We start from the raw sequence: 27,152 nt of genomic DNA, 5'->3' as shown, positions 1-27,152 counted from the left end.
TTCAGGAGTACCTGAGTTCAAATCCGACCTCAGACACTTGACACTTACTAGCGGTGTGACCCTGGGCAAGTCACTTAACCCCCTATTGCCTGCAAAAAAAAAAAAAAGAAGAAGAAGAAGAAGAAAGACTCACCTTTAGATACCTCCTACCACTCAATCCACAGCCTGGTGGAACAGTGGATAGAGTGCTGGGCCTGGACTCATCTTTCTGAGTTCTAACCTGGCCTGAGAGACTTACTAGTTGTGTGAGCCTAGGAAAGTCACTTAATCCTGTTTGCCTCAGTTTCTTTATCTCTAAAATGAGCTGGAAAAGGAAAACTACTCCAGTATCTTCGCCAAGAAAACCCCAAATGGGGTCATAAAGAGTCAGACACAACTAAAATGACTAAACAACATAATGAAAAATAACTTTAGGGGCAGCTAGGTGGCGCAGTGGATAGAGCACTGGCCCTGGATTCAGGAGGACCTGAGTTCAAATCCAGTCTCAGACACTTGACAATTACTAACTGTGTGACCCTGGGCAAGTCACTTAACCCCAATTGCCTCACCAAAAACAAAACAAAACAAAAAAAACAAAACTTTAAGTGATTTCAGAGATATTCATTGATTATCCATACTTCAAAATGACTAATAAGGAAGCAAACTATCCAATTGCTGACAAGGAGGTGATAAACAAGAGATACAGAATGAGATATACATTTTCAGACATCATCAATATGTGGCTTCTTTTGTTTTTTTATTTTCACAAGGAATATTTACTTTTTTTTTTGTGGGGCAATGGGGGTTAAGTGACTTGCCCAGGGTCACGCAGCTAATAAGTGTCAAGTGTCTGAAGCCGGATTTGAACTCAGGTACTCCTGAATCCAAGGCCGGTGCTTTATCCACTGTGCCACCTAGCTTCTCTGGGATATTTCCTTTTAGAAAGGGAGATGGAGAAAAGATGGAGCCTACTGTTAGTGATAACAAAAAAAGAAATGAAGGTGTGCTATTTAAGTACTTTTAAGTACACAGAACAGAAGGAAGTTTAGAGGGAAACAAATCAATGGGGGGTAATTTTGAAATTGATATACTAAATTTATTATATGCATAAAATACAAATTGTACATGTTAGAAATTTGTAGTTTCACTTATACTCATTTTCCCATTCTTTTTTTGAATGTGGAAAATTGTTCATTGTTTTGGGGTTTGTCAAATTTAGAATAATAGAAAATATTTAAAAATTAAAAACAATAAAACCAACTGGAGGATGTGGAATTTGATTTGGATTAATGAGTAAGTAGGAATAGAATAATTTTTTTTTTTTTAGTGAGGCAATTGGGGTTAAGTGACTTGCCCAGGGTCACACAGCTAGTAAGTGTTAAGTGTCTGAGGCTGGATTTGAACCTAGGTACTCCTGACTCCAGGGCCGGTGCTCTATCCACTGCGCCACCTAGCCGCCCCCAGAATAGAATAATTTAAGAAAAGAAGGAAGAATCTTCCATGTTTAAGGGACAGATTGAGCAGACACAAAAGTAAATATCTTGGATTTTTGAGGGACAGCAAGTATTTTGTCTGAGGATGAAATACTGAAATATTATTATGTAGTCTGAAATGAAATTGAAAAGGTTGTATGGTGGTAAAATATTGAAAATTTTGAATGTCAGGCAAAAGAATTTGTTTAGGGAACTCCTAACGTGACATGACTGGGACTATGCATAAAAAAGATTGGATTGTCAATGGTGTGGAAAAAAAAAGAAAACAAAAACAAAAGGGGGAAGCTATGTGGAGCAGTGGATAAAGCACCAGAACTGGATTCAGGAGGACCTGAGTTCAAATCCGGATTCAGACACTTGACACTTAACAGTTGTGTAACCCTGGGCAAGTCACTTAACCCTCATTGCCCCGCCCCCCCCCCCAAAAGATTGTCAGTGGTGTGAAGAATAAAGTCAAGAAAGAGTAAGCAAGTTTAAAAGGGACTTGTTAAAATGCTGCTATAAAAGTCCATACTATTGGAGAGAAGCTATTCTAAGGTGGCTACTGACAGAGGGAGAGATATGAGAAATATAATCCTTGGTTTAATGGGCCAATTGTATGAGAGTCTACTCACTGGTAGGGACAGATTATTCAAATATTTAAGGGATCAGATAGATATAATTCTAGTCTGGTATCCCCCCCTCTCTGAAAAGAGCAGAATGGCCAGCATCTGCCTCTATAGTCTGCTTCCATTTCTCTCAGGAATCAGTCTTTGGGGAAGGAGACTTTCCAGATATCTAATCTCACCTCCCTCTGAGACACATCTTGACAGACTCATGTGTATCTACATGGGCAAAGAAATAGTACACAGTTCAAAAAGGATTTGGTAATTGTTTGGATATGAGAGGTGAGGGAGAAAAAGTCAAATAAGATATCAGCATTTCAAATTTTGGTTACTAATTGAATGAAAATTTTAGTAATAGAATTGTTAAGGAGATTGAGTTATTTTTGTTAAATAGAATAAGCTTTGGTTTGAACATGTTGATTTTAAGGTGAAGGTGTGACAGATAGGTAGAAAAAATTTAGGTTATTAGAGATATGGGTTCAGAGGTCAAGAAAGAGGTTAAGTCTGGAGACTGAGATTAATAAATCATCTACATAGAAGCAATAGCCAAAGCTGTGGGAATGTTTGAAATAGAACTGGGAGAGGATGTAGTAAAATGATGAAATAGGGACAAATGCAGAAACACTTGGAATCCTCCTGACTTAAGGAGCTGGAAATAGGACAAGAAATGAGAAAAAAAGACAGAAAAACAGTTAAAGATAGAGGAGAACTGAGAAAATGTTATGTTTGGAAAGAGAATGTCTAGAAGCAAGGGAGAATGTCAAAAATACATTTAAAATAGGTTAAATATTATAAAGGCCTCATTTCTAAAATATACAGGGAACTAAATCAAATGAATAAGAATATAAGTCATTCCCCAGTTGAGAAATGGTCAAAGGATATGAACAGGCAGTTTTCTGATGAATAAACCAAAGCTATCTATTGCCATATGAAAAAATGCTCTAAATCACTATTGATTAGAAAAATGCAAATTAAAACAACTCTGAGGTACCATCTCACACCTATCAGATTAGCTAATATGACAAAAAAGGAAAATAATAATAATAATAAATATTGGAGAAGCTGTGGAAAAATTGGAACACTAATGCATTGTTGGTGGAGCTGTGAACTAATCCAACCATTCTGGAGAGCAATTTGGAACTATGCCCAAAGGGCAATGGGACTGTTCATACTCTTTGACCCAGTGGTACCACTGCTAGGTCTTTTTCCCAAAGAGATCATAAAAAAGGGAAAAGGACCTACATGTGCAAAAATATTTATAGCAACTCTCTTTGTGGTGGCAAAGAATTGGAAATTGAGGGGTTGCCCATCAATTGGGGAATGGCTAAACAAGTTGTGGTATATGAATGTAATGGAATACTATTGTGCTATAAGAAACAATGAGCAGGAGGAGTTCAGAGAAACTTGGAAGGACTTACACGAACTGATGCTGACTGAGAGGAGCAGAAACAGGAGAACATTGTACATAGCAACAGCAACATTGTGTGATGAACAACTGTAATAGACTTGGCTCTTCTCAGCTTGCAATGATCCAAAACAATTTCGAAGAACTCATGATATAAAATGTTCTTCACATCCACAAAAAAGAACTTTGGATTCTGAATGTAGATTGAACCATACTGTTTCTACTTTGGGGCTGTTTTTTCCCTTCTTTTTTGATGTTCTTCCCTTGTGCTCTGATTCTCTCACAATATGACTAATGCAGAAATATGTTTAATGTGATTGTACATCTATAACATATCAGATTGCTTTCCTTCTTGAGGAGGAGGGAGGGAAGGGAGTGTGGGAGAAAAATGTAGAACTAAAATTCCTATGAAAACAAATGTTGAAAACCATCCTTACATGTAACTGGAAAATAATAAAATACTTTTAATTTTAAAAAGGTTAAAGATGATAGGGGCTGGAGGGCAGCTAGGTGGCACAGTGGATAAAGCACCAGTCCTGGATTCAGGAGGACCTGAGTTCAAATCTGGCCAAAGACACTTGACATTTACTAGCTGTTTGACCCTTGGCAAATCACTTAACCCTCATTGCCCTGCAAAATATATATAAAAGATGATAGGGGCTATTGGATTCAACAATGAGGTCAATTGTGAACTTTGAAAGAACAGTTTCAGTAAAATGGTGAGAACAAAACTCAGATGGTAAAGTGTTGAGGAGAATGTGAATGTTGATGAAGCAAAGATAATAGGTATAGATAATTTTTTCAAGCATATTGACTGTGAAGGGAATGAGAATAATAGTATATTAGTTTCATATGGCAAAAGAGTCAGAACAAGGGTTTGTTTGTTATGTTTTATTTATGTATTAAAATTCATGTTAATAGGAAGGAATTATTATAAAGAGAGTATGTTTAGGCACATAATTGTTGAGTACATGGGGATGAAGTATCTTTTAGCCTTAAAATATCATAACTCTGTTTTAAAAAGTCTAAGGTTTGGCAAAATGTGTTTTCCTTCATACTAGGACTTGAACAAAATCATCAATTCATTTTTTCCTTAAGTGCCTTTTCCCCATTAATTTAAAAATTCCAAAGCATTTTTTTTGCTGGGCAATGAGGGTTAAGTGACTTGCCCAGGGTCACACAGCTAGTAAGTATCAAGTGTCTGAGGATGGATTTGAACTCAGGTCCTCCTGAATCCAAGGCCAGTGCTTTATCCACTGTGCCACTAGCTGCCCCTCCAAAGCATTTTAAGAGAAATTATTTTATATTCCTGATTCATTTACACTTAGTTTTCATTAAGACTATTTAAAATTAGTAATTTTCTGCCCCTTAGATAATTTAGAATTATTTTATTTTATATTTATACTTAATTCTCCCTTGAACTCATTGGGGATACTAATACTAGCAATGACATACACTCAATGGATAGAATATTGGACTTGAAGTCAGGATGACCTGAGTTCAAATCCCACCTCAGACACTGACTAGCTGGGTAAATAATTGTCTCTTTTGGCCTTGATTTCTTCACCTGTAATATGAGGATGATAATAATAACACTTAACTCACAGGGTTATTTTGAGTGTCAAATGAAATAATGTATATAACCCCCTTTGCAAACCTTAGAACAATATATAAATTGTTAAAATACAGTCTTCTCATCACATAAAGTTAAGAAGATTTTCTTTATTCCTTCACCATCTTGTACCTATAACTATGATCCAGTGGTCTTAGAAACTGATTCATCCACAACAGTAGCCAAAGTCCTTGAATTGTTGCCTTAGTGGAATGCAGGAAAATCACAGAATGCAGTATGACAGAATTGCTATGAGGTTGGTCCTGTTATTCCATATCTTTTTGGGCCATTCTTCCCCATGCTCCTTTTTAGTATGGCAAAGCTATAAATTAGCAGAGGTAGGATTCATAGGATCATGGATTAGGGGTAGAAGAGATAATGAAGTAATTCTTCCAAACCACCAAATCTGCATACTTGTCTCCCCTGTTAAGTAGGCAAATCAGAACCATTATACTTTGTTCATAATCAATTGAAATTCATAATTAGAAAAGTGAGTAGAGTCTAGAATTGGAACCTTCAACAGCTTTAGGAATAGGGGCTGGACCTGTGATTTCACTGATTTAGAGAACTCCAGAAGAGGAAACTCCCTCCACCAACATAGGTCAGAACCTTCTCTGTAACTTATAGTCTTAGAGAGTTGCCTCAGTCCCTGAGACGTTAAATGATTTACCCAGGGTTACACAGACAGTATATATCCAAGACAAGACTTGAATGCAAGTGTTCCTGATTTTGAGACCAATTTCCTATCCTTAGTTACCATCTTAAATTCACCGGAATATCTTTTACAAATTATATGATGTCTTGCTCAACGCTTATCAGCAAAAATGAAGTTTGACTATTAAGAAAACCTCTAGGGAGCAGCTGGATGGCGCAGTGGATACAGCACCAGCCCTGGAGTCAGGAGGACCTGAGTTCAAATCTGACCGCAGACACTTAACACCGCAGACACTTAACACTTACTGGCTGTGTGACCCTGGGCAAGTCACTTAACTCCAATTGCCTCACACACAAAAAAAAGCAAACCTCCTATCTGAGGCTCAGCTTTCTTACTCATAAAAAAGAATATCTTTATCAGCAATTCATGGAAAACTACATAATTTTACTTTGGAACCACTGACAAATATGAGGCTATTAGAAATTTATCATTTAAAAAGATATTCATTTTCTTAATGCAAAACTTTCAGAGTTGAGATACCTTTTGTTATAGATATATTTTTAACTAAATGAATGGCTAATCCTTATCATCTGAAAACAGATGACATGGTTCAGATTGCCTAAAAGAGCTATGACATGGCATAGAAGATTGTGCATAATATAAGTTTCTTCTCAAGAAGTTTTCCCCTGCTACTTGGTAACTTCATAAAGCATTCTGTATTCATAGAGCACATTAGCAGATACAAGGGCACTGACATGAAGACTATATATATATTTCAACTTTTAAATAATGATTAATAATGATCAGAATAATGATGGCTTTTTTATTATGAAAGCTTAAATGTTGGATTCTCTAAGGCATTCTATCTAGGAATCATTCTTCTGTATTTTATTTCTAGGCTCTTTGTGTATCATTCATTAGTCTTTAGAGTAATGTGTGAGATTGTGACCACCCTTAAACCAGCCATTAATGAATAAACTGGCTTGAAAAAAAATTCTATCCTTTAAATAAGGCATGTTTTTAGGCCCTGCACAATAGGCAGAATGCTCACCACTCCATGGGCCAGGCTACAAATATCAGTTTGTAAGCAGCCTTTAGGGTTATCCCACAACAGGAAAAAGGAGGAATATTACCAGGGTAGCCTATCAAACACATGTAGAGACATCTTGAACGGCCTACTTGGTGGTACAAATGATTGGAATAAAGTAATGGGATTAATTTGCCATCAAAAGATACCCTTACCACATAAGATTCCCTCACCAGATTTTAGGATGCCAAAATCTTGGTGAAGAATATGAACATCATCCAAAGTATCATATCTGAGACAAAAGTTTGTGCTTATTTTTTTCCATCATCGGACCCCTATCTACTGTAAAAAGTCTTAGTGCATCTAGATTACAAGATATAGGTGGAAGTTAGAAATACCAGACACATGCATGAGAAGAGATTAATGGTGCAGGAGTGGATTCACATATGATCAAACTGAGTGAATTGCAGAAAACAGCACTGTTACATCTGTATGATTCCTTAAATCAAAGAACCACCTACCTTCACCAGATTCCCATTTGCTGTGTTGATGACTTCTTTTGCCTTGCCCAAAAGACTGATTTATTGTTATTGAGTCATTTCAGTTGTCTCTGACTCTTCATGACCCCACTTGGAGTTTTCTTGGCAAAGATGCTGGAATAGTTTGCTATTTCCTTCTCCAACTCATTTTAGGGATGAGGTGAGGCCAATAGGGTTAAGTGACTTACCCAGGTTCACCTAAATACTGTCTGAAGTCAGGTTTGAACTCATGAAGATAAGTCTTCCTGACTTCAGTCCTGCTGCTTTATCCATTGCACTGCCTAGCTGCTCTTCAAATAAGAATGATAAGAATCACTTATGTCTATGAATGCTGCTTTTCTGGGAGAAAATGTTAATTAAAGTTACAAGTTGCAAAGGATAGTATCCTTGTTGCATCTGATGCTTTCAGTTGGGATACAGATCTATGACTTCTTCTAGAGGTAGCAAACATTGAAGGAATAGAAATATGCCTCAGCCTATGAAAAAAGAAGAGATGAGCAAAATAAAAATATTTCCCAATTCAGGGTGGAATCTGTGTTTATAGGAGCACAGGCATGCAACAGCCACACCTTGTGGTCACCTGTTTACTGGAATTATATTACAGAGTGATGTAACAGCAGACAAAATGTCTTCTATGCAGAGAAAAAGTTTCACTTACCAAAATATTTGCCAAAGATATTATCACTAGCAACCCCAGAACAAAGGCTGCAGGAGAAGAAAATGAAGATAATTTCTTGAATTAATAGCAAAGTTCATTTATCCAGAATCAAGATGAATTAACTTGCACTGAAATGATAAAGTTTTCAAATATGTTTTAGGGTGTGTGTGTTTATTTTTGAAATCACTGCACTACTATCTATATGTAGTGCTCAGATATTGGTGAGTTTAAAAAAGCTAGCTGTGCCTACAACTTTGAGATATTCAGATAGCCTAAGAAAGGCCACCTCTTTAAGCAAATATGCAGGCAAACACTAGGATGCAGACACAAAGGTGAGCTCCATTTTACTCAGGAAATGTAAACCGAACCTTAAATGATATTACTAAATGAACATCAGTCTTTCCTTCTAATTAACCTGAAATAATTTTATTGACTAATTTTGAAAAGGGTACCCTAATTAACTTCCCTTTTCCCAACTTTGGTGCTACATAAAAATAATTTCCTAAAAAAATTTTTGCTTATTCAAAAAGGGGTTCCTTATGCTTATCAAAAAGCAAAGTTTTAGCTTAACAACAAACTGGAGATAGAAAAAAAAGGCAAAAAGCATCTTGGCTCTCAGGGAGTTCAACATGATTCCAGGGAGAAAACATGCAAAATTCTGTGTTTGCAGACACATTATATACTGGAAAAATTGGAGATAACCTCAAAGGTTAAGCACTAGTTTTGAAAGTAATTGAGGAAGGCTTTTTTGGTGGATGGCGGAATTTATCTTAGACTTGAAAGAAGCCAGAAAAATCTGAAAGTGGAGATGAGGAGGAAGGGGATTCAAAGCATAGAAGACAGCTAGTGAAAGGGCATGGAGAACCACTTGATTTATATCCCAGACATCCCCCCAAAGAGAAAAAGAGCTATTTGTACAAAAATATTTATAGCAGCTCTTTTTGTGGTGGCTAAGAATTGGAAATCAAGGGAATGCCCATCAATTGGCAAATGGCTGAACAAGCTGCGGTATGTGGGTGATGGAATATAATTGTGCTGTAAGAAATGACAAACAGGATGATTTCAGAAAGGCCTGGAAAGACTTGTATAAACTGATGTATAGTGAAGTGAGCAAAACCAGGAGACTGTTGTGCACAGTGACAGCAATATTGTTTGATGAAGAATTGTGAATGGCTTAGGTATTCTCAGCAATCCAATGATTCAAGACAATCCCAAAGGACTAATGAGGAATCATACCATCCACCTCCAAAGAAAGAACTGATATTGATTGAACACAGACTGAAGCATTCTATTTTTCACTTTCATTTTTTTTTTTACATTTAGGTTTCCTCAGGGAGGGACCAGGGGAAGGAGGGAAGGAGGGTCAAGATTTGATTATATATATGTATGTGTGTATATATGCACATATATATATATATATTTTTTCTCCTTTTGCAAGGCAATGAGGGTTAAGTGACTTGCCCAGGGTCACACAGCACCTAAGTGTTAAGTGTCTGAGGCTGGATTTGAACTCAGGTCCTCCTGAATCCAGGGCTGATGCTTTATCCTCTGTGCCACCTAGCTGCCCCCGAGGGACAGGATTTGGAACTTAAAACAAAAAAAAGGCATGGAGACCAGAGGTAGAATATTGTATACAAGGAACAACAAGAAGGCCAGTGTTACTGGCAATTATTCTAAACAAAAAGCCCCATAATTTGCTTTCATAGGCTAGGTAGCATATTGAGGCTTTTAAATGTTTGGATTTGGGTAATTGCAATGTGAAGGTTGCTTTCAGGAGTTTCTTTAAAATGTTGCTAGAACTTGTTGCAGATCAACCTCTAGAAGAGGTTGAGTTTTTGCCAACTTAGCTACTTCCTGGGATATTTTCTGGTCCTATTGCCATAAAACAAGATGAATGTTTCAGTTCACATCTCAAAAGAGTATAGTACAGTAGTTCTAAAATAAATAAAAGTCTTTTATATTGAACTCTTTTTACTGTTTCTTAGCATATGTATATTTTGACATTTATTTTATTCCATTATGAGAACAAATAATTCGATCACTCCTCATTCTGCCCGAAATTTATGATTTGCTCCAGTTGAAGCTTAGAAAGCATAGTTTCAAAATGGAGTTATATGAAGATGTAGAAACCAAGACACTTTGCAACTGATATAAGAATTAAGTTAACATTGTTCCTATTACTAAAGTTATTCTTCTAGATTCTAATTCACAGTTCCTTTCTCTTTACATTTTTTCTGCCTCCCCTTTATTACTCTCCCATATCTTTCATATCATTCTTCTAAGTGATTTTAGGGGATCCTTTTTGAATATCATATTAATTGAAGAAAATACCTTTATTTTTCTAGGAACTCTCCTGATGACTGCAATGTTACAAAGGGTGGGAAGATGGTCAACAGCCAAGATAATGTTGGAATGAATTATGGCAGCTTTTTGGAGGAGAAACATATTCTATCAACAAACATGACAACAAATGAAAGAAGGGTTATTGTACCTGCAGGTCAGAAGTTTATATGTTTCACTTTGGGATTTGTGATAATGTGATATACTCTAGAGACCATTGAACTTAGGGTTTTGTCAATCTGAATCACTGCTATTCTATTTATTAGTTTTGAGACATGTGAAAGGCTCTTATTCTCTCTTCATTTCCTCATGTAAAATAGGCATAAGAATACTTTGACAACTTAGCCCAATGGTTTGTTCTGAAAAAGGCTTTGCAAACTTTAAGACATAGTAAAATGTGAGCTATCATCATTTTTGTGAGAAAATTGTAATACAAAAATAGTACTAACACCAGTAATAGTTATAAAGGTTGAACCGAATTATTCATCAATGGATGAATTCTTCAAGGTGCAGCTCAAATCAGAGTCCTTTCCCAGCCCCTTCATCTATTCTGTATGCATCTTCTATAAGCCTATTTATTTACATGCATTTTTCCCAATAGCATGTTTTCTCCTTAAGGGCAGGCACTGCTTTCTGCTGCCCTCACCCCCAGTTTTTTGTATCCCCAGCACCAAGTATAGTCCCTGGATAAACACTTTTAAAAACACTTGTTTGCTGACTTCAGTCTCTAGAAATATTAATTTTTTAAAAATGTTGTTTGTCAGATTTTGACAAATATAGACAAATACGAACATTCCCATATAGAAAGGAAAACAGAAAGGATTTTATAAGAAACTATGAACCCCTGTAACATGCAGGTTTTAAAAAATATTTAAGATATTCCATGTGTTGGTTCCAAAACTGCCCTATTTCTTTTACTCTCTCTAAAATTTCTTCCATCATCTTTTGTGTGTTTCTGAAAATGTTTCATTGATACTTTTTTGGAAGAAAGATATTACATCTCTACTTCCCCCATCCTCCCAAGCCTCCCTTTCCAACCTCCCTACTTTGAAACAAATGAAAATAGTCAAACAAAATAAGCCACATATTGGTCCCATATGAAAATATATACTTTACTCAGTGCCTCTAGTGTCATTTTTCTGTGAAGAGATTGTATATATTTTTTATCAGTAATGATCTGAAGTTCCAATTGGCTATTGAATTGATAAGAGTAATAAAAGTTGTATTTATTTTAAATATTATACTCTTTGTATAAACTGTATAAATTGTGGTCCTGGTTGTACTTGCTTCACTTTGCATTGGTCCACATAACTCTTCCCAAATGCATCCATCATTTTAATTTTTTCTGATGGCCAAGTAATTTTCAAATACTTTCCAAAAACACTATTTCCAAATCAATGGTTACCACTTTACTTTCCAGTTCTTTGCTAAAACAAAAAGTACTGCTATTTCACATCTCCTTCATTTTCATTTGAAAGGATCTACTTAATTGTAGTCTTTTCATCAAGATTCCTTGAAATTTCTTAAAAGTGTACTTCCCTCCTGCGGAATAAAATTATACTCAATTTTGCTGGATAGGTTTTTCTTGACTAAAAGTTTTAGTCTTTTGTCCACTGAATGTCCACTGAATGATCATATTCCAAGCTTTCTCTTCTCCTTTATAGTAGCACTGTTATGTATTGAGTGATCTTTACTGTGACTCCTTAGTACTTGCTTTTTGGGTGATGGCAATATTTTTTCTTTCACTTGAAAGCACTGGATTTTGTTTCTCGTGTTTCTTTTAGAGGAGGGCTGAGGGATTCTTTCTATTTTCACCATGCCCCCTGGCTGTAAGATATTTGGGCACTTTTCATTTTTGATTCCATGCTTTTCTATCATGATTTTCAGGCCTTATGTCCTCTTGACTATTTTCCAGGTCAGTTTTATTTTGTTTTAATATTTTTGTGGTTTCATGAAGTGGTTATATTTTGTTTAGCCCATTATAATTTTCAGGTGGTTCAATTTTAAGCTAAAGTATTAATTCACTGTCATTAATTGCCATTTTTACTTTCTTGCTATTTCATTTTGTACCTCTTATTTAATTTCTTCTATTTCTTGTGGCCAGAAAATTCTTTTCTGTGAGATTCTAATTGAAATTTGAGGTTATATCTTTTTCTGGTTTTACTCCTTAGTAGGCCTGTCTTAGTCTTTATTGTGTTTGGCATTTCCTTCTGTTTACTCACATCTCCAGACTTAGTTTCGGGATCGAGGGATGATGCTTAAGTAGAGCTCTATTCCTGTACATTGCAAATATTAAGTGAACTCTTCTTTCATCACTTTCTTTGTAATATGAGCTATACAAATAAACAGAGGGAAAAGTACAAGAGGATAAAATAATATGAAATAAATAATTAAAAACTATAATAAGAACATGAATGAATGAATTCACCCCAAAAATCAAAGAGTATTATAATATGTCCACCTCCCCCCCGCCCAAATATGCTTGAAACATAAAGATTCATGTAGAATTAAAATGAGAATCTGGAGAAACATCCATGTCTCAAGCAAACTAAGAAAAGCAGGGTTAGCAATCATACTTTCAGAATTTTCCCATACTCACTTCCCAGTCACAGTTCCAGAGCAGAGAAAAACACTTGGGATCTTGGGATGATCTCAAACAATGGGTGGGTAAGAAAGAGGGATGCACTTGGAGAAGAGGGAAAGGAAAGAAAGAATGAAGAAAATTATCTCACATACAAGAAGCATACAAAATAGAGTTTCTTCAATGGAGGGGAAAACAGTGGGAGGTCAGGTAATGCTTAAACCTCACTCTCATCTGAATTGGTTAAAAAAAGGAGGAATATTCACACACAAATTGGGTATAGAAATGCATGTTATTCAACAGATAAACAGGAGGGAAAGGAGATAAGAGAAGGGGGGTGATAAATATAAAGGTGACTAAAGGAAGACAATGGTCAGAAGCAAAATAGACTTTTGAGGAAGAACAAGAGAGAGCAGGGATAAAGAAAAGAAAATAAGATGGATGGAAATGTATATAGTATTCATAATTGTGAATGTGAATGCTATGATCTTACCCATAAAATGGAAGCAGACAGAAGAATGTGTTAGAATGCAGCAAGATGTTGTTTACAAGAATAACACTTGAAATAAAAAGGCATAAGCAGTTGAAATAAGGGCTGCAACAGAATCTATTTTGCTTCAGCTGAATTAACAAACAAATCAGGAGTAACAATCATGGTCTCAGACAAGGCAAAAGCAAAATTAGACCTAATTAAGAGAGAAATCAGGGAAACTACATGATATTAAAAGGTATTATAGACAATTAAGTAAAATCAATATTAACCATATATGCACTTTGTTGGTGAAGTGGTGAATTGATCCAACCATTCTGGAGACCAATTTGGATCTATGCCAAAAAGGCTGTGGGGTTGTACATACCCTTTGACCTACGAATACCACTACTAGGTCTGTATTCTAAAAAGATCATAAAAAGGGGAAAAGGACCCACATGTACAAAAATAGTTATAGCAGCTCTCTTTGTGGTGGTAAAGAAATGCAAATGGGGGGATGCCCATCAATTTAGGAATGGCTGACCAAGTTGTGCTATATGAATGTAATGGAATACAAATTGTGAAAGAAAAAGTTAGAGTTAGAGGAAGAAATAGACAGTAAAACTATATTAGTGGGGGCAGCTAGATGGCGCAGTGGTTAAAGCACTGGCCCTGGACTCAGGAGTACCTGAGTTCAAATCCGGCCTCAGACACTTGACATTTACTAGCTGTGTGACCGTGGGCAAGTCACTTAATCCCTGTTGCCTAAAAAACAAAAAACAAAAAACAAAAAAACCCCACCTATATTAGTAGGGGATCTTGACTTTCATATCCACTGTACCACCTAGCTGTCCAGATAAATCTAACCATAAATAAATAATAAATAAATACAGGAAATGAATGGAATTTTAGAAAAGTTAGAGACCTCTGGGAGAAAATGAATGGGAATAGGAGTATACTTTTTTCTCAGCCAAATATGGCCCCTTCAGAAAAATTGACCATGTTCTAGGGCATAAAATCCCCACAAACAAATGCAGAAATATTAAATGCATCTTTTGGGATGCATGATGTCATAAGAATTACATTAAAAATCCCTAGAAGTGAGTGCCTTCCAAAGATGGCTGAGGAAAAGTGTTAAGTGCTCAGAGCTCCTGACACAATTACTCCAAAAAGCTCCAAATACAGCCATAAGTCAACCCCTAGAGTAGCATGTAATGATTAGAATGACACCACCTGCTGGAGACTTACTGTAGGAAAGCTCCAACATGAGGAGAGGGCCTCTGAGGGCAGGACCATACAAATTTTCTTTGGCGTCAGGAAGTGATGTTGTCTTGTGGGAGGAAGAAGGGGCAGGCTGGTGCTCTGACTCACTCTCTTTTTCCTGAGGACTCTGGTAGAGAAGGGAGCTAGAAATATGCTCTCCCTTTAATAGATAGATGAATCTAGGCCTTTCTCTCTCTCTCTTTATCAAATTCTTATTCTCCTTAATGAATGCTTAAAAGTCTAACTCTTGCTACAGCTTATAATTTATTGGTGACCATTCATTAGATTTTAGATCGTTTAGCTAGAATTTTAGCAAGTTAGAAGCTTGCCAGGAGGGAGCCCACAAAAAGATGGGCTGAGATTATTTTCCAACCAAAGGCAATTTAGATGCTTGCCAGGAGGGAGCCCCTGTGTGGGCTGGAAGTGGAGTCCAACCCCATGATCACACTGACACAGATCCAGCCACAGGCAAGCTGTGCAAGAAAAACTTACCCCAAGCCTCCAAATCAGCAGCAGCGCCAGCATCTTCTGGAACTAAGCTTATAGTCAGGTGAAAGGGCTGAATGGCTGGCTGGGGGTGTCAGGGTGGGGGGGTGGTGGAGAAATACAGTGGTGTCTGTGGGACCTAAGGAGGAATTCAGTAGTCCTACCCCAGTGGGGAACCAGGAAGAAATCTTGAACAGTGGAGGCCCAGACAGGGAGGGGCATAGGCTTGGTGGAACTAACAACCGCAGCTCAAAAATTTTCCTTCCTGGTTAATTAGCAAGTTGGCCTGCAGTTATCTAGGGATCAAAACACCTGAGATCCTCTGAAGCTTGGGACAGTGTAGCTTGGAAGCAGGGCCCCAGTGTATGAAGGAGTTAAAAGTCAAGTAAAATACTGGCAAGATGAGCAAGCAGAGAAAGTTGCAAACCATAGAAAGTTTCTTTAGTGACAAGGAAGATCAAGGTGCACCCTCAGAAGAGTACAGCAACATCAGGGCTCCTACATCCAAAGCTTCCAAGAAAAATGTGAATTGGTCTCAGGCTATAGAGGTGCTCAAAAAAGACTTTGAAGATAAAGTAAGATAGTTAAGAGGAAAAAATGGAAAGAGAAATGAGAGTTATGCAGGAAAGTCAAAAGCTTGAAAATCTAAATGGAAAGGGAGATATAAAAGCTCTCTGAAGAAAATAATAGCCTAAGAATTAGGATTGAACAAATGGAAGCTAGAGACTTTATGAGAAACTAAGGCACAATAAAGCAAACGCAAATAAATAACAAAATAGAGGGCAATGTGAAATATCTTCTTGGAAAAACTGCTGACCTAGAAAATAGATCCAGGAGAGATAATTTGAAAATTATTGGACTACCTAAAAACCATGATCAAGGAAAGAGCTTAGACATCATCTTCCAAGAAATTGTCAGGGAAAATTTCCCTGATATTCTAGAAGCAGAAGGTAAAATAGAAATTGAAAGAATCCACCAATTACCTCCTGAAAGAGATACTAAAATGAACACTTCTAGGAATATTATAGCCAAATTCCAGAGCTCCCAGGTCAAGGAGAAAATATTGCAAGCAGCCAGAAAGAAACAATTCAAATACTGTGGAGCCCCAGTCAGGACAGCACAAGATCTATCTTGCTCTACATTAAAGGATTGGAGGGCACAGAATATGATATTCCAGAGGGCAAAGGAATTGGGATTACAACCAAAAGTCACCTACCCAGAAAAACTGAGTATAATCTTTCAGGGGAAAAATGGGACTTCAATGAAAAAAGAGGACTTTCAGGTATTTGGGATAAAAAGACCTGAACTGAATAGAAAATTTGACTTTTAAATACAAGACCTTTGAGAAGCATAAAACGGTAAACAGGAAAAAGAAGTCATGAGAGATGTTAAAATGTTAAACTGTTTACATTCCTACATGGGAAGATGATATGTCTAAATCTTAAGAGCCTTCTGAGTATTAGGGCAGATGATAGGAATAAATTTAGACAGGTGGGAATTGATTACGGAGGGATGATATCTGTACAATATTTATTTTTTATCTTTTTTGGGGGGTGGGGGGATGGTCGGGGTTGATGAGTGTCTTGTGTCTGAAGCCAGATTTGAACTCAGGTCCTCCTGGGTCCAGGGTGGGTGCTTGTATCTGTGTCATGTAGCTTTCCCATGATGGCATCTTTAGTGTAAAATTGAGGGGGAGAGGAATGCATTGGGGGAAGGTAAATGGGAGAGGTATAATGGGTGAAATCTCAGAAAATAAGCAGGAAAGGGTTTATGGAGTGGGGGGAGAGATGGGGGAGGAGTAGGGAAGTAAATGAATCTTATACTCATAAGAATTAGCTCAAAGACCTTAATATCATCAGAGTTGGCTCAAGGAGAGAATAGCATACACACTGACCTGAATGGAGTAATCTAACCCTGCAGGAAGTAGGAGGGGAAGGGGATAAGGAGGGAGGGGTGAAAGAAGGGAGAGCAGTGTGGGGGAGGGGACAGTCAGAAGCAAAACATTTGTGAGGAGGGATAGGGGAAAATATAATAGAAAATATAATAAATATCATGGGAAGCAAATAGGATGGAGGGAAACAGTTAACAACAGCAATTGTGAAGAGGCAAGAGTAATGGAAGATGATGATGATGGATTGATTGATGGATAGATGGATGATGATTGAAGGAAGATGGGGAGTGATGGATGATGAGGAGTGACTGATGATGAGGAGGATTGATTGACAATGATGAGGATTGATGGATGATGCTCAATTGATGACTGATTGATGATGATGATGGCAAAATGTATGGTACTTATTTTGCTGGGCTATTGTGAAGAAAATTCCTTGTCAAGTTTAAGGTACTATATAAAAGTTATCTATTACTGTTGTTTCGATAATCAACTTTATGGGGTCATTGTAAGGAAGTGTCTCTTTAAAGTACTATATAAATTCTAGTGCCATCCTTCTATTGATTATTTCCTATTTTTCTTGTATATAGCTTGTTTTTACATAATTGTATGTACTTTGTTTCCCCCAGTTAGATTGTGATCTCCTTAAGGTCATTGACTGTCTTTTGTCTTTCTTTGTCTCCCTAGCATATTGCCTAGCACCTCCCACACAGTAGATAGTTAATAAGTGTTTATTGATAGACTAATAATAAACATGCAGTGTTTTAGTGACTGACAAAAAAAATAAAAATCCCTGGAAATATAGATCAAAAATCAAATCAAAACTAAATAATGTAATCCTAAAGAATGAATGGGTCAAATAACAAAGCTTATAAACAATCAATTTCATTAAAGATAATGACAACAATGAGAAAACACCCAAATCTGTGGGACACAGCTAAGCAGTATTGAGTGGAGAAAAAGCAGATCAGCAAATTAGGCATGCAATTAAAAATCCAAATAAAGAACAAATTTAAAATCCTCAATTAAACACCAAAATGGAAATCATGAAAGTCAAGGAGGGATTAAGAAAATTTAAAGTTAAAAAAAATTAAGTAATAAAACTAGGAGGTATATTTTTGGGAAAAACAATAAAATAGATATAGCATCGGCTAATTTTAATTTTATTTAAAAAAGAAGATGACCAAATTACCATAATAAAAAATCAAAAGAGTAAATGTACCACCAATGAAGGGGATATTAATGAAATTATTAGGAGTTATGGCAATCAAGATAAAAAGGATAAATATTTGAAAAATTTACAAGTGACCCAGAAATAGAATACTTCAATAATGATACCTCAGAAAATGAAATTGAACAAGATCCCTCCAAAAAATTCCCAGGACCAGATGCTATATCTACCTACCTACCAACCTACCTACCTACCCATCATCTATCTATCTATCTATCTATCTATCTATCTATCTATCTATCTATCTATCTAATCCCAGTACTATATGAACTATTTAAAAAAGTACGTAAAGAAATCCTACCAAAGTCCATTAATGACATAAATATGGTTTGATACATCACAAAGATCAGAGGACTGGTTTATACCAAGAATGAAAGGCTGGTTCATTATAAGAAAAACTATCAGTATAATTATCATATCAAAAGAAGGCCAGCAAAGACCACATCATTATACAAATGGATGCAGAAAAAGCTTTTGACAAAAAACACACTCATTCTTTTTAAAAACAATAGAAAACATAGTTATCAATGTAGCTTTTCTTATAATGGTAAGGAGAATCTATCTAAAAACAAGAGCAAGTGTTGCCTGTAATGGGGGTAATCTTGAAGCTTTCCCAATAGGGTGTGAAAGCACCCAAAGGGCTCAAGCAAGCATTCCAATATCATTATTATTATTCAATATTTTATTAGAAATGCTAACTATACAAATAGGGCAAGAAAAAAATTGAAGGAATAAAAATAGGTAACAAGGAAACAAAACTATCACTCTTTGCAGATGATATGATAGAATTAGAGAACCCCAGATTATCAGATGAAAAGCTTGTTGAAAGAATTAACAACTTTAGCAAAGTTGCAGGATATTAGGAGTTGAACATGATCCTTTAAATTCACCTAGAGCAAAAGGTCAAGAGCATCAAGGTAGTCAATGAGAAAGAAAATATAAAGGGAGGGAGCCTAGCAGTTCCAGATTTCAAGCTGTATTAGAAAGTGGTAATCATCCACTGTGAATCAGTGGAATAGATGAGGTATTCAGTACTTGTTATAAACGTCCAAGATTTTGGAACAAGAACTCACCATCTGACAAAATTTCTGGGAAAAGTAGTTTGGCAGAAACTAGGCAGAGACCAACATCTCCCAAAATGTGCCAAAATAAGTCAAAATAGGTAATAGATATAAAGGGTGATATCATAAGTAAGGAAAGCTTAGGGAAGCATCAGAAATTGTACCTGTCAGATCTATGCATAAGAAAAAAGTTTCTGTTCAAGCAAGAGATAGAGAGGATCATGGGAAGTAAAATGGATACTTTGTATTACATGAAATATAAAAGGTTTTGCACAAAACCAACATAGTCAAAATTTAAAGGAAAGCAGAAAACTGGAAAAATATTTATAGCAATTTTCTTTGATAAAGGCCTCGTTTCTCAAATACATAGGGAATTGAGTCAAATTAATAAAAATAAGTCATTCCCTGATTAATAAATGGCCAAAGATATGAACAGGTAGTTTTCAGAAGAATAAATCAAAACTATTAATAGTCTCAGGTAAAAATGTTCAAATATTTACTGATTAGAGAAATGCAAATAAAACAACTCTGAGGTACACCTCACACCTATCAAATTGGCTAACAGAAAAGGAAAATAATAAATGCAAGAGGGAATGTGGAAAAATAGGTAAACTTCTTGTTGTTGTTTGCCCTTCATTGTCAAAGCAGAACAATAGGGGGCGGTTAGGTGGCGCAGTGGATAAAGCACTGGCCCTGGATTCAGGAGTACCTGAGTTCAAATCCGGCCTCAGACACTTGACACTTACTAGCTGTGTGACCCTGGGCAAGTCACTTAACCCCCATTGCCCTGGAAAAAAAAAAAAGCAGAACAATAACATCATAGGGTGCTATCTTGACTCCTGGGTGAACTGGATTTAAGTGAGGCAGAGTTTCCCAAAGTTGTCAGCCTCAATTCCTCTTCCAAAAGTCATCTAGGTCCAGTGGCAAGACAGAAGTTAGGATGATTGGTCATGGCTCAGGATGCAGTGGATGACCTTGGTAGGTTTGATGTCTGAACAAGTTCTAAATGCTCCACAGCACCTGCTTTGTGGCCATTGGAATAAGTTGTGCTCATCCACCTGTTTCACTGGGGGAAGTCTTCACAGGATTTGAGTAGACACCCCCCTCCCCAACTCGCTAATAGGTTTTTAGCTTGTTGGTTACCCTCAATCTGGTTTAGCCTGTCTGCTAAGATAATTTATTGGGTATAGCCACTGCGCAGGCTTATTGAAACTTTAAGTGAGAATTGAGTGCCAGGTGGACACAAAAGGCAGATGAACAGACCTGAAAAGTGCTCAGCAAACCCTCACACTAGAAGTGCTAATCTTTTTGAACACCCATACACCCCAGGTACACCATTAATGGAGTTATGAACTGGTTGAACCATTCTGGAGAACAATTTGGAGCTATGCCCAAAGGGCTATAAAAATGTGTCTCTTTGACCACTACTAGGTCAGTATCCCAATGAGATAGGATAAAATGAGAAAACAAACTATGTATACAAAACTGTTTGTAACATCTTTTTTGTGGTGTCAAAGAAGTGGAAATTATGGGGATAGCCTTCAACTGAGGAATGATTGAACAAGTTGTGGTATATAATTTTGATGGAATACTATTGTACTATAAGAAAGGATGAGTAGGATGCTTGCAGAAAAAATCTGGGAAGACTTATAGGACCTGATGTAGAATGAAATGAGCAGAACCAGGAATATATTATTTACAGTAACAGTAATACCATAATGATTATCAACCGCTAAAGACAGCTACTCTCATCAAGATAATGATGTAAAAAAAATTCCAAAGGATTCATCATAAAAATTCTACCCACCTGCAGAGAACTGATGAACCGAGTACATATTGAAACATACATTTTTTTTACTGATCTTGTTTTTATTGCTTTTTTTGGCAACCTGAATAATAGATACATTTTTGAATGACTTCACATGTATAATCATATTGTTTGCCTTCTCAATGGGTAAGGTAGGGTTGGGAGAGAGGGTAAGAATTTGGAACTCAACATTAAAAAAATCAATGTTACAAATAAATTTTTTAAAGTAAAAAAATAATAATTAGTGACCATTCAACACAAAATTTTCTCAAAAATTAAGAGAATATCCTATCATAATATTTTATAAGACAAATATAATCCTAAAACTTAAACCAGGGTAGACTAAAACACAGGAGAACTACAAACCAATATCAATAATGAATATAAATTCAAAAATTTTATACTAAATCTTGCCAAATTGATTACAGTGACTTAACCAAGAAATTATTTTTTATAACCAACTTGGACCCATAGCAAGGATGAAAGAATGGTCCAACATCAGGAAAAACAACAACATAATCAATACTATTAAAAAGAAAAAACATGTAGAATTATAAGATTATCTTAGTAGATACATAAAAAGCCTTTAATAAAGTACAATATTAGTTTATGATAAAAGTAAAGTAGAGGCCTAGAGGATTTTTTAATATCATAAAAAATATCTATCTAAAACCAAAAGCAAGTATTGTATACAATGGGTAAATCTTTTCCAAAAAATATTTACTGAATCAAAGATGCCCATACTCCCTACTATTATCTGATGTTTCTGGAAATGATAGCAATAGCAATAAAACAAGAGAAAGAAATTAAAGACATAAAGAGGAAATAAAAGTATACCTATTTGCTGATGATATGATAGTTTACTCTGAAAATTCTATGAATCAGCAAAGATATTAATCGAGAAAATGAACAGTTACAGGCTACAGAAAAACCCTAAAAATCAATTGCATTTCTATATAATTAAACCAAAATCCAAGAAATAGAAATTCCATTCTAAATAAGTACAAAAAGAACACAATATCTGGGGATTAATTTATGAAAGTACATAAAATATTCATATAGATTCAATTTCAAAGTGCTCCTAAAAGTAATAATTAACAAGTTAAATAGCTGGATGAATCTTCAGTGTTCATGGTTGGGTCATACCAATATAATGTGTTTTTTAAAATGGCAATTTGGCAATATTACCAAAGCTAATTTCCACTTTTATTGCTATACCAATCAAATGATCAAAGGAATACTTTTTAGAACTTGATAAATAACAATTTCCTGTTGCTAGAAGGACTTTTACTTGGGTAATATTTGCTACCTTATTCTCCAAACTGGATATACTGCTTCTAAATCTTTTCCACAGAACTCTCATTTCACTTAAAATTTTCTTTTTAAAAATTTTCTTAACTCATTTCTTCCAGGTACTCTTGTAGTTGTGGTCAAGCCATTTCTTTTTCTCTCTGAGGCTATGCTCATAGTTCTTGTAGAGTTACTCTCTTCTTTTGAGTATGCCTCTTGACCCATATTATTTCTTCTTCATATTCAGCCTCTTTTTCTGCTTCAGTGAGGGCCCAGTTATAATTGGAAAATATACTTTTAAAGTGTACTCAGTAACTATAGTTGCTGACTTCCTGTAGCTTTATTCAGTAATAACATGAGCTGAGGACATGAATGATGGGAGTTAATGCAGGGATGGAGTTTGATTTGTGAAGGATTCAAGAGAAAATGACAAGGTAGAATTGCATTTGTTCATTTTAAGAGCAAGATTTGAGAGAGAAGAAAGTGAAATTATACCAGGGGTACTGAGTGATGGAGAAACTAGAAGGTGAAGAATAGCTTTGGAAGAGGTGAGGCACAGAGCCATATGATAGTATGATATGATCAGATAGATGAATGTCAGAGTTTTTTAAAATGAAAAAATGGTGGGTAATCATGAAATCTAGAATATGATCATTCTTTTGTGTGCATGAGCAACATCAAGAGGAGGATAGAATAGGTATAAATGGAGTAGATAGAATGAAGGAGTGGGTAATAGAGATATCTCAAAGACATTAAAGAACTAAGAGGTTGGGGAGCTTGAAGGAGCACTAAAATGGGTGTTGAAATACCCTAGTATAAATACAAGAGTTCAGAAGCAAGATAGAGACCCAGGTGCTGAACTCCATGAGAAAGAAAGAAGGATAACCAACGGGCTAGTGCACAACAACAATTAAGATTTATATAGAAGAGAAAATTTTAATCATGCGTAAAGGTGGAGAAATTGCTGAAATTATGGCAAAAAGAAAGTTTGCTCATGGCAGTAAGGGACAGGCCTCAACACAGAAGGAATATGAAGCAAATTGTGCAGGATAAAGGGAAGTTTATTCACTATAGAATGGGAATTCTAAAGAGATCAGTGAAAGCAGGGGCAGGATTTGAATGGGGGTATACCTAGGATAAGATTAAGGAGAATTGGAATGAGTGGTGAGAGTTAGAGATAGTTTTCTCTCATGTGGCCAATTTTTGAATAATACCGGGACAGAGACAGTAAAGGATACTGGTAGTTTCTTGTTGTTGAGTCATTTCATTTGTGTTTGACTCTTCATGACCCCATTTGGGTTTTCTTTGTGTTATAGGGTTAGGTAAACTGGCTATCTGACATGGGTCTTCTTGAGTAGACACACCTTGATTATCTCTCTTGCTTCAAGGTGTGTCTTCTCAAGAAGAAGACCCATGTCAGCTGGCCAGTTTACCTAATCCAATAACATTTGTAAAGACACTGGGGTGGTTTGCCATTTCCTTCTCTAGCTCATTTTACAGACAAGGAAAGTGAGGCAAACAGCATTAGGTGACTTACTCAGGGTAGCATAGCTAGTAAATGTCTGAGGCAAGATTTAAACTCAGGTGTTCTTGGCTCCAGGCTTGTTGCTCTGTCACCTAGCTTCCTGGGTAGTTTCTTAGCCACTGGATTATCAGAAGGTAGCAGATGACTAACAGTGCCTACAGTCTCAAAGACTGCCAGGAAAAGGCTAGAGGTATTGGGACTTATTCACTCTCACCTTTTCCTCCAAAATTATTATGCAGGTATGAGGATTCAGAAGTACAGTAGTCATGTACCCTGCACCATTGACAGAAGGTAGGGGGCAAGCCTTTAGTTGAGTCACAGTATATGACACAATACGTAACATATAATGAGAGCGAATTGAGGCACACATGAATGAATATTAAAATGTCTCAGTAAAAGGCTAACTTTTCCCCACTTGATGGGCATTGAAGAAATAATTCTTTATTATGGTCAGTCTCTTTCTTTATTGCTTAATATCTCTACAGTTATTCAGTTGATGTAAGAGTACGTGTTGTGGCTGATTTTGCAAGTTGCAGTTCTTTCAGTTATTTGCCAAGTTTTCACCTGCATACACAAATGCACAAAAATCTTTATTGCATAATCTTAGTTCCCCAATGATGCCATGAAGATATTGAAATCAGTGCCATTATCATCTTCACAGCATCCACTATTATTAGAGGATAAATTTATTCAGATTAAGGATTATTTCAAGGTTAGTATCTATGCCCACTGCATAGCACAGTGGTTGGATACTTGAGAAATGGCTATTGATTATTAATGGATTGCTAAACATTATACCTAGGAGTGATTCTTGCTGCATCATAAGGGTAAAGCAAAAGAGAACACTGAAACAAATTATGAATAAGAAAATTAGATAGGCAAATATGAAATAGTATTGGTGATTTCATCAGTGTTGTGAATTTAAATCCTATCCATTACTTAACTGAGGAAAACTAGAGAGCTATTTGAGGCACATCAAGATTCAGTGTGGCAAGAATGATAGAATTATAGGATCACAGATGTAAGCCTAGAAGGAAACTTAGCAGTTCAGTCTAGCCCAACTCTTCACTTTATAGTTGAGGAAACAGGATGAGGAAGGTTGAGTGACTTTCCCAAGTACATTCAGCTAATGAGTGTGACAGGAAGGGCTTAAATCTAGTTTTTGTAGGCTCCAGTCCCAATATTCTACTACTCTAAGATACCTTTACTAAATTTAAGTATTTAGATACTATTACAGTCAAGGTCAAGTTCACATTAGGCATGAAAAGCATATAGTTTGGGGTGAAATTAGAATATTTGTAGGATTTACATGCTTAGGAAACTGTTTTATTTGTACTTTGATCTTTTAATAATTTAGATGAGCTTCCTATCTTATATTTCGTATCCAGATTGTCCCTAATTTCCTAAGGACCATTGTGAAATTCTCAAAATGGGTTCAAAACAAAATCAATTTTTAACATATTCTAACTTTACCATTTAATACATGGCATGTAGCACTTTACAAAAAGGAGTAAGCATATTAGAAAAAAACCTTTGTATCTTTTTTTGGCTTCTTCACTGAGATATGGTCAGATGTATAGATTTATGGAGTATATCTGTTATAAAGGCTATGTATAAAAGCAATAAATGAACTGAACTAAAAACACAAAACATTTTGAATTGAATTTGTGTTTAATGAATATGTGAATTTTTATTAAATAGTGAAGCCTATCTTTTACTGCTTTCAGGGACTGAATCTTCTCCTTTTCCTTCTTGCTATCCCTCTCACTCCCATCATGCTCTCTGCAAGTTAGTAAAAAAGCATATTTAGCTTATATCCAGTTCATAGTAGGTATCATACAGACATAGCCAAAAAAGAACTTGAGCAGAGGTTTAGTTGTCTGGTTTCTAGGTGTTTTTAATTCTTTTCAACTAACAGTTTTAGAAAAAAATCTGAATTCACAATTCCACAGTGAAATTAACATTTTAGAGATTCAGAGCAACATCCTTCAACAATCTGCTATGGGATATGGCATTTAATTTGTGCTGTAAGTGTACTGTATTTGGTAAAACCTCTCTTTGCCAAAATTTTTATTTTCGCTGGGACCTAACAGCTTGTTTGTCAGTGTGCTAACAAAGAGGAAGGCAGAGACCTCAACCACCTTTCTTACAATGTAGCTTAAGTTACAAAATGATGTAAAAATTGCAATAGACTCTGGATTTTCATAGGTCATGGCATTTTGAAACTTTCTTTTCTTTTGACAGTGTTTGTTTTAGTTCCCAAAATGAAATAGAACAGCATATTACTAAAACTTTTAAACTTGACATTTTTACCCTGAATGGGTGTGGGTATTTTAACATATATTGTAAGCACATAAATCTGATATATCTCTAATAACAAGGTCATAGATTTGGTGAACAGATGCTAATCTTCTACTTTTTTTTTCTTGCCCCCAACACATCAAACTAGAGATGCACGCACTTCACATTTACTAGGCACTTCTTTGAGTAGAATTGAGCAAATTCAACTCAATTCAGAAGTTTCCACAAACCATTGGGAAACAAGACACACAACCACAAGAAGTAGACTAAATAGACATGAAAAACCAAAGTCTGACTTACACTTAAGTAGCTAAATCAAGGCTAGAGGCAAATGATATTGTAAGGGAACTGACCTCTGAAAACCCAAGAATCCAATCACACAAACTAAATTGTGGATAAGGTGTTGTTAAACCAACTGTGAAAAATCGAACCACACCTTGTTATGCCTCTATGAAGTGAAAGCAATTGCCAAAAAAAAAAAAAAAAAAAGGTTGAATTAAAAAGACAGTAGAAAAGTCCAAGAGGAGGTAAATTTCAATGAGTCCAGGTAAGAGATAATAGTAAGTTTCTTTCTGTGATGGGAAAGTGGGCTTTCAGAGGCCAACTTCCTTACACTATATAAGAGATTTCAGAGGAATATATGATCAGCATAGGCTGGAATGGGCAAGGAAGGTCTGATATTAATTTCATGTGTGAGATTTACCAGTATCTCTGGTATGACTATCTAGACCATGGAGTATTTTGAGACTAATCAATGTAATCTGAAAGGAATTTGTTAAATTTCTACTATGTATGGGTAAATTCTTTGTCTTCAAGGAGTTTGCATGATATTGGAATAACAAATGTGTATGGGAATGCTTTTTTTTTTTTTTTTTGCGGGGCAATGGGGGTTAAGTAACTTGCCCAGGGTCACATAGCTAGTAAGTGTCAAGTG

The 27,152-nt window shown here is 36.0% G+C and overlaps 1 protein-coding gene across 2 annotated transcripts in view; it reads left to right on the top strand.

The window, feature by feature from the left end:
* ERG (ETS transcription factor ERG) overlaps positions 1-27,152 on the top strand; it is a 292,844-nt gene that overhangs the window by 234,141 nt on the left and 31,551 nt on the right. For both annotated transcript variants that reach the window (XM_043993060.1, XM_043993059.1), the window contains exon 3: positions 10,319-10,470. In XM_043993060.1, coding sequence (XP_043848995.1) covers positions 10,319-10,470 — 152 coding nt within the window. The remainder of the gene's footprint in view (positions 1-10,318; positions 10,471-27,152) is intronic.

The sequence above is a fragment of the Dromiciops gliroides genome, chromosome 3 (genome assembly GCF_019393635.1).
Source record: "Dromiciops gliroides isolate mDroGli1 chromosome 3, mDroGli1.pri, whole genome shotgun sequence".
Lineage (NCBI taxonomy): Eukaryota > Metazoa > Chordata > Mammalia > Microbiotheria > Microbiotheriidae > Dromiciops > Dromiciops gliroides.
This window is presented reverse-complemented; position numbering and strand designations above follow the sequence as displayed.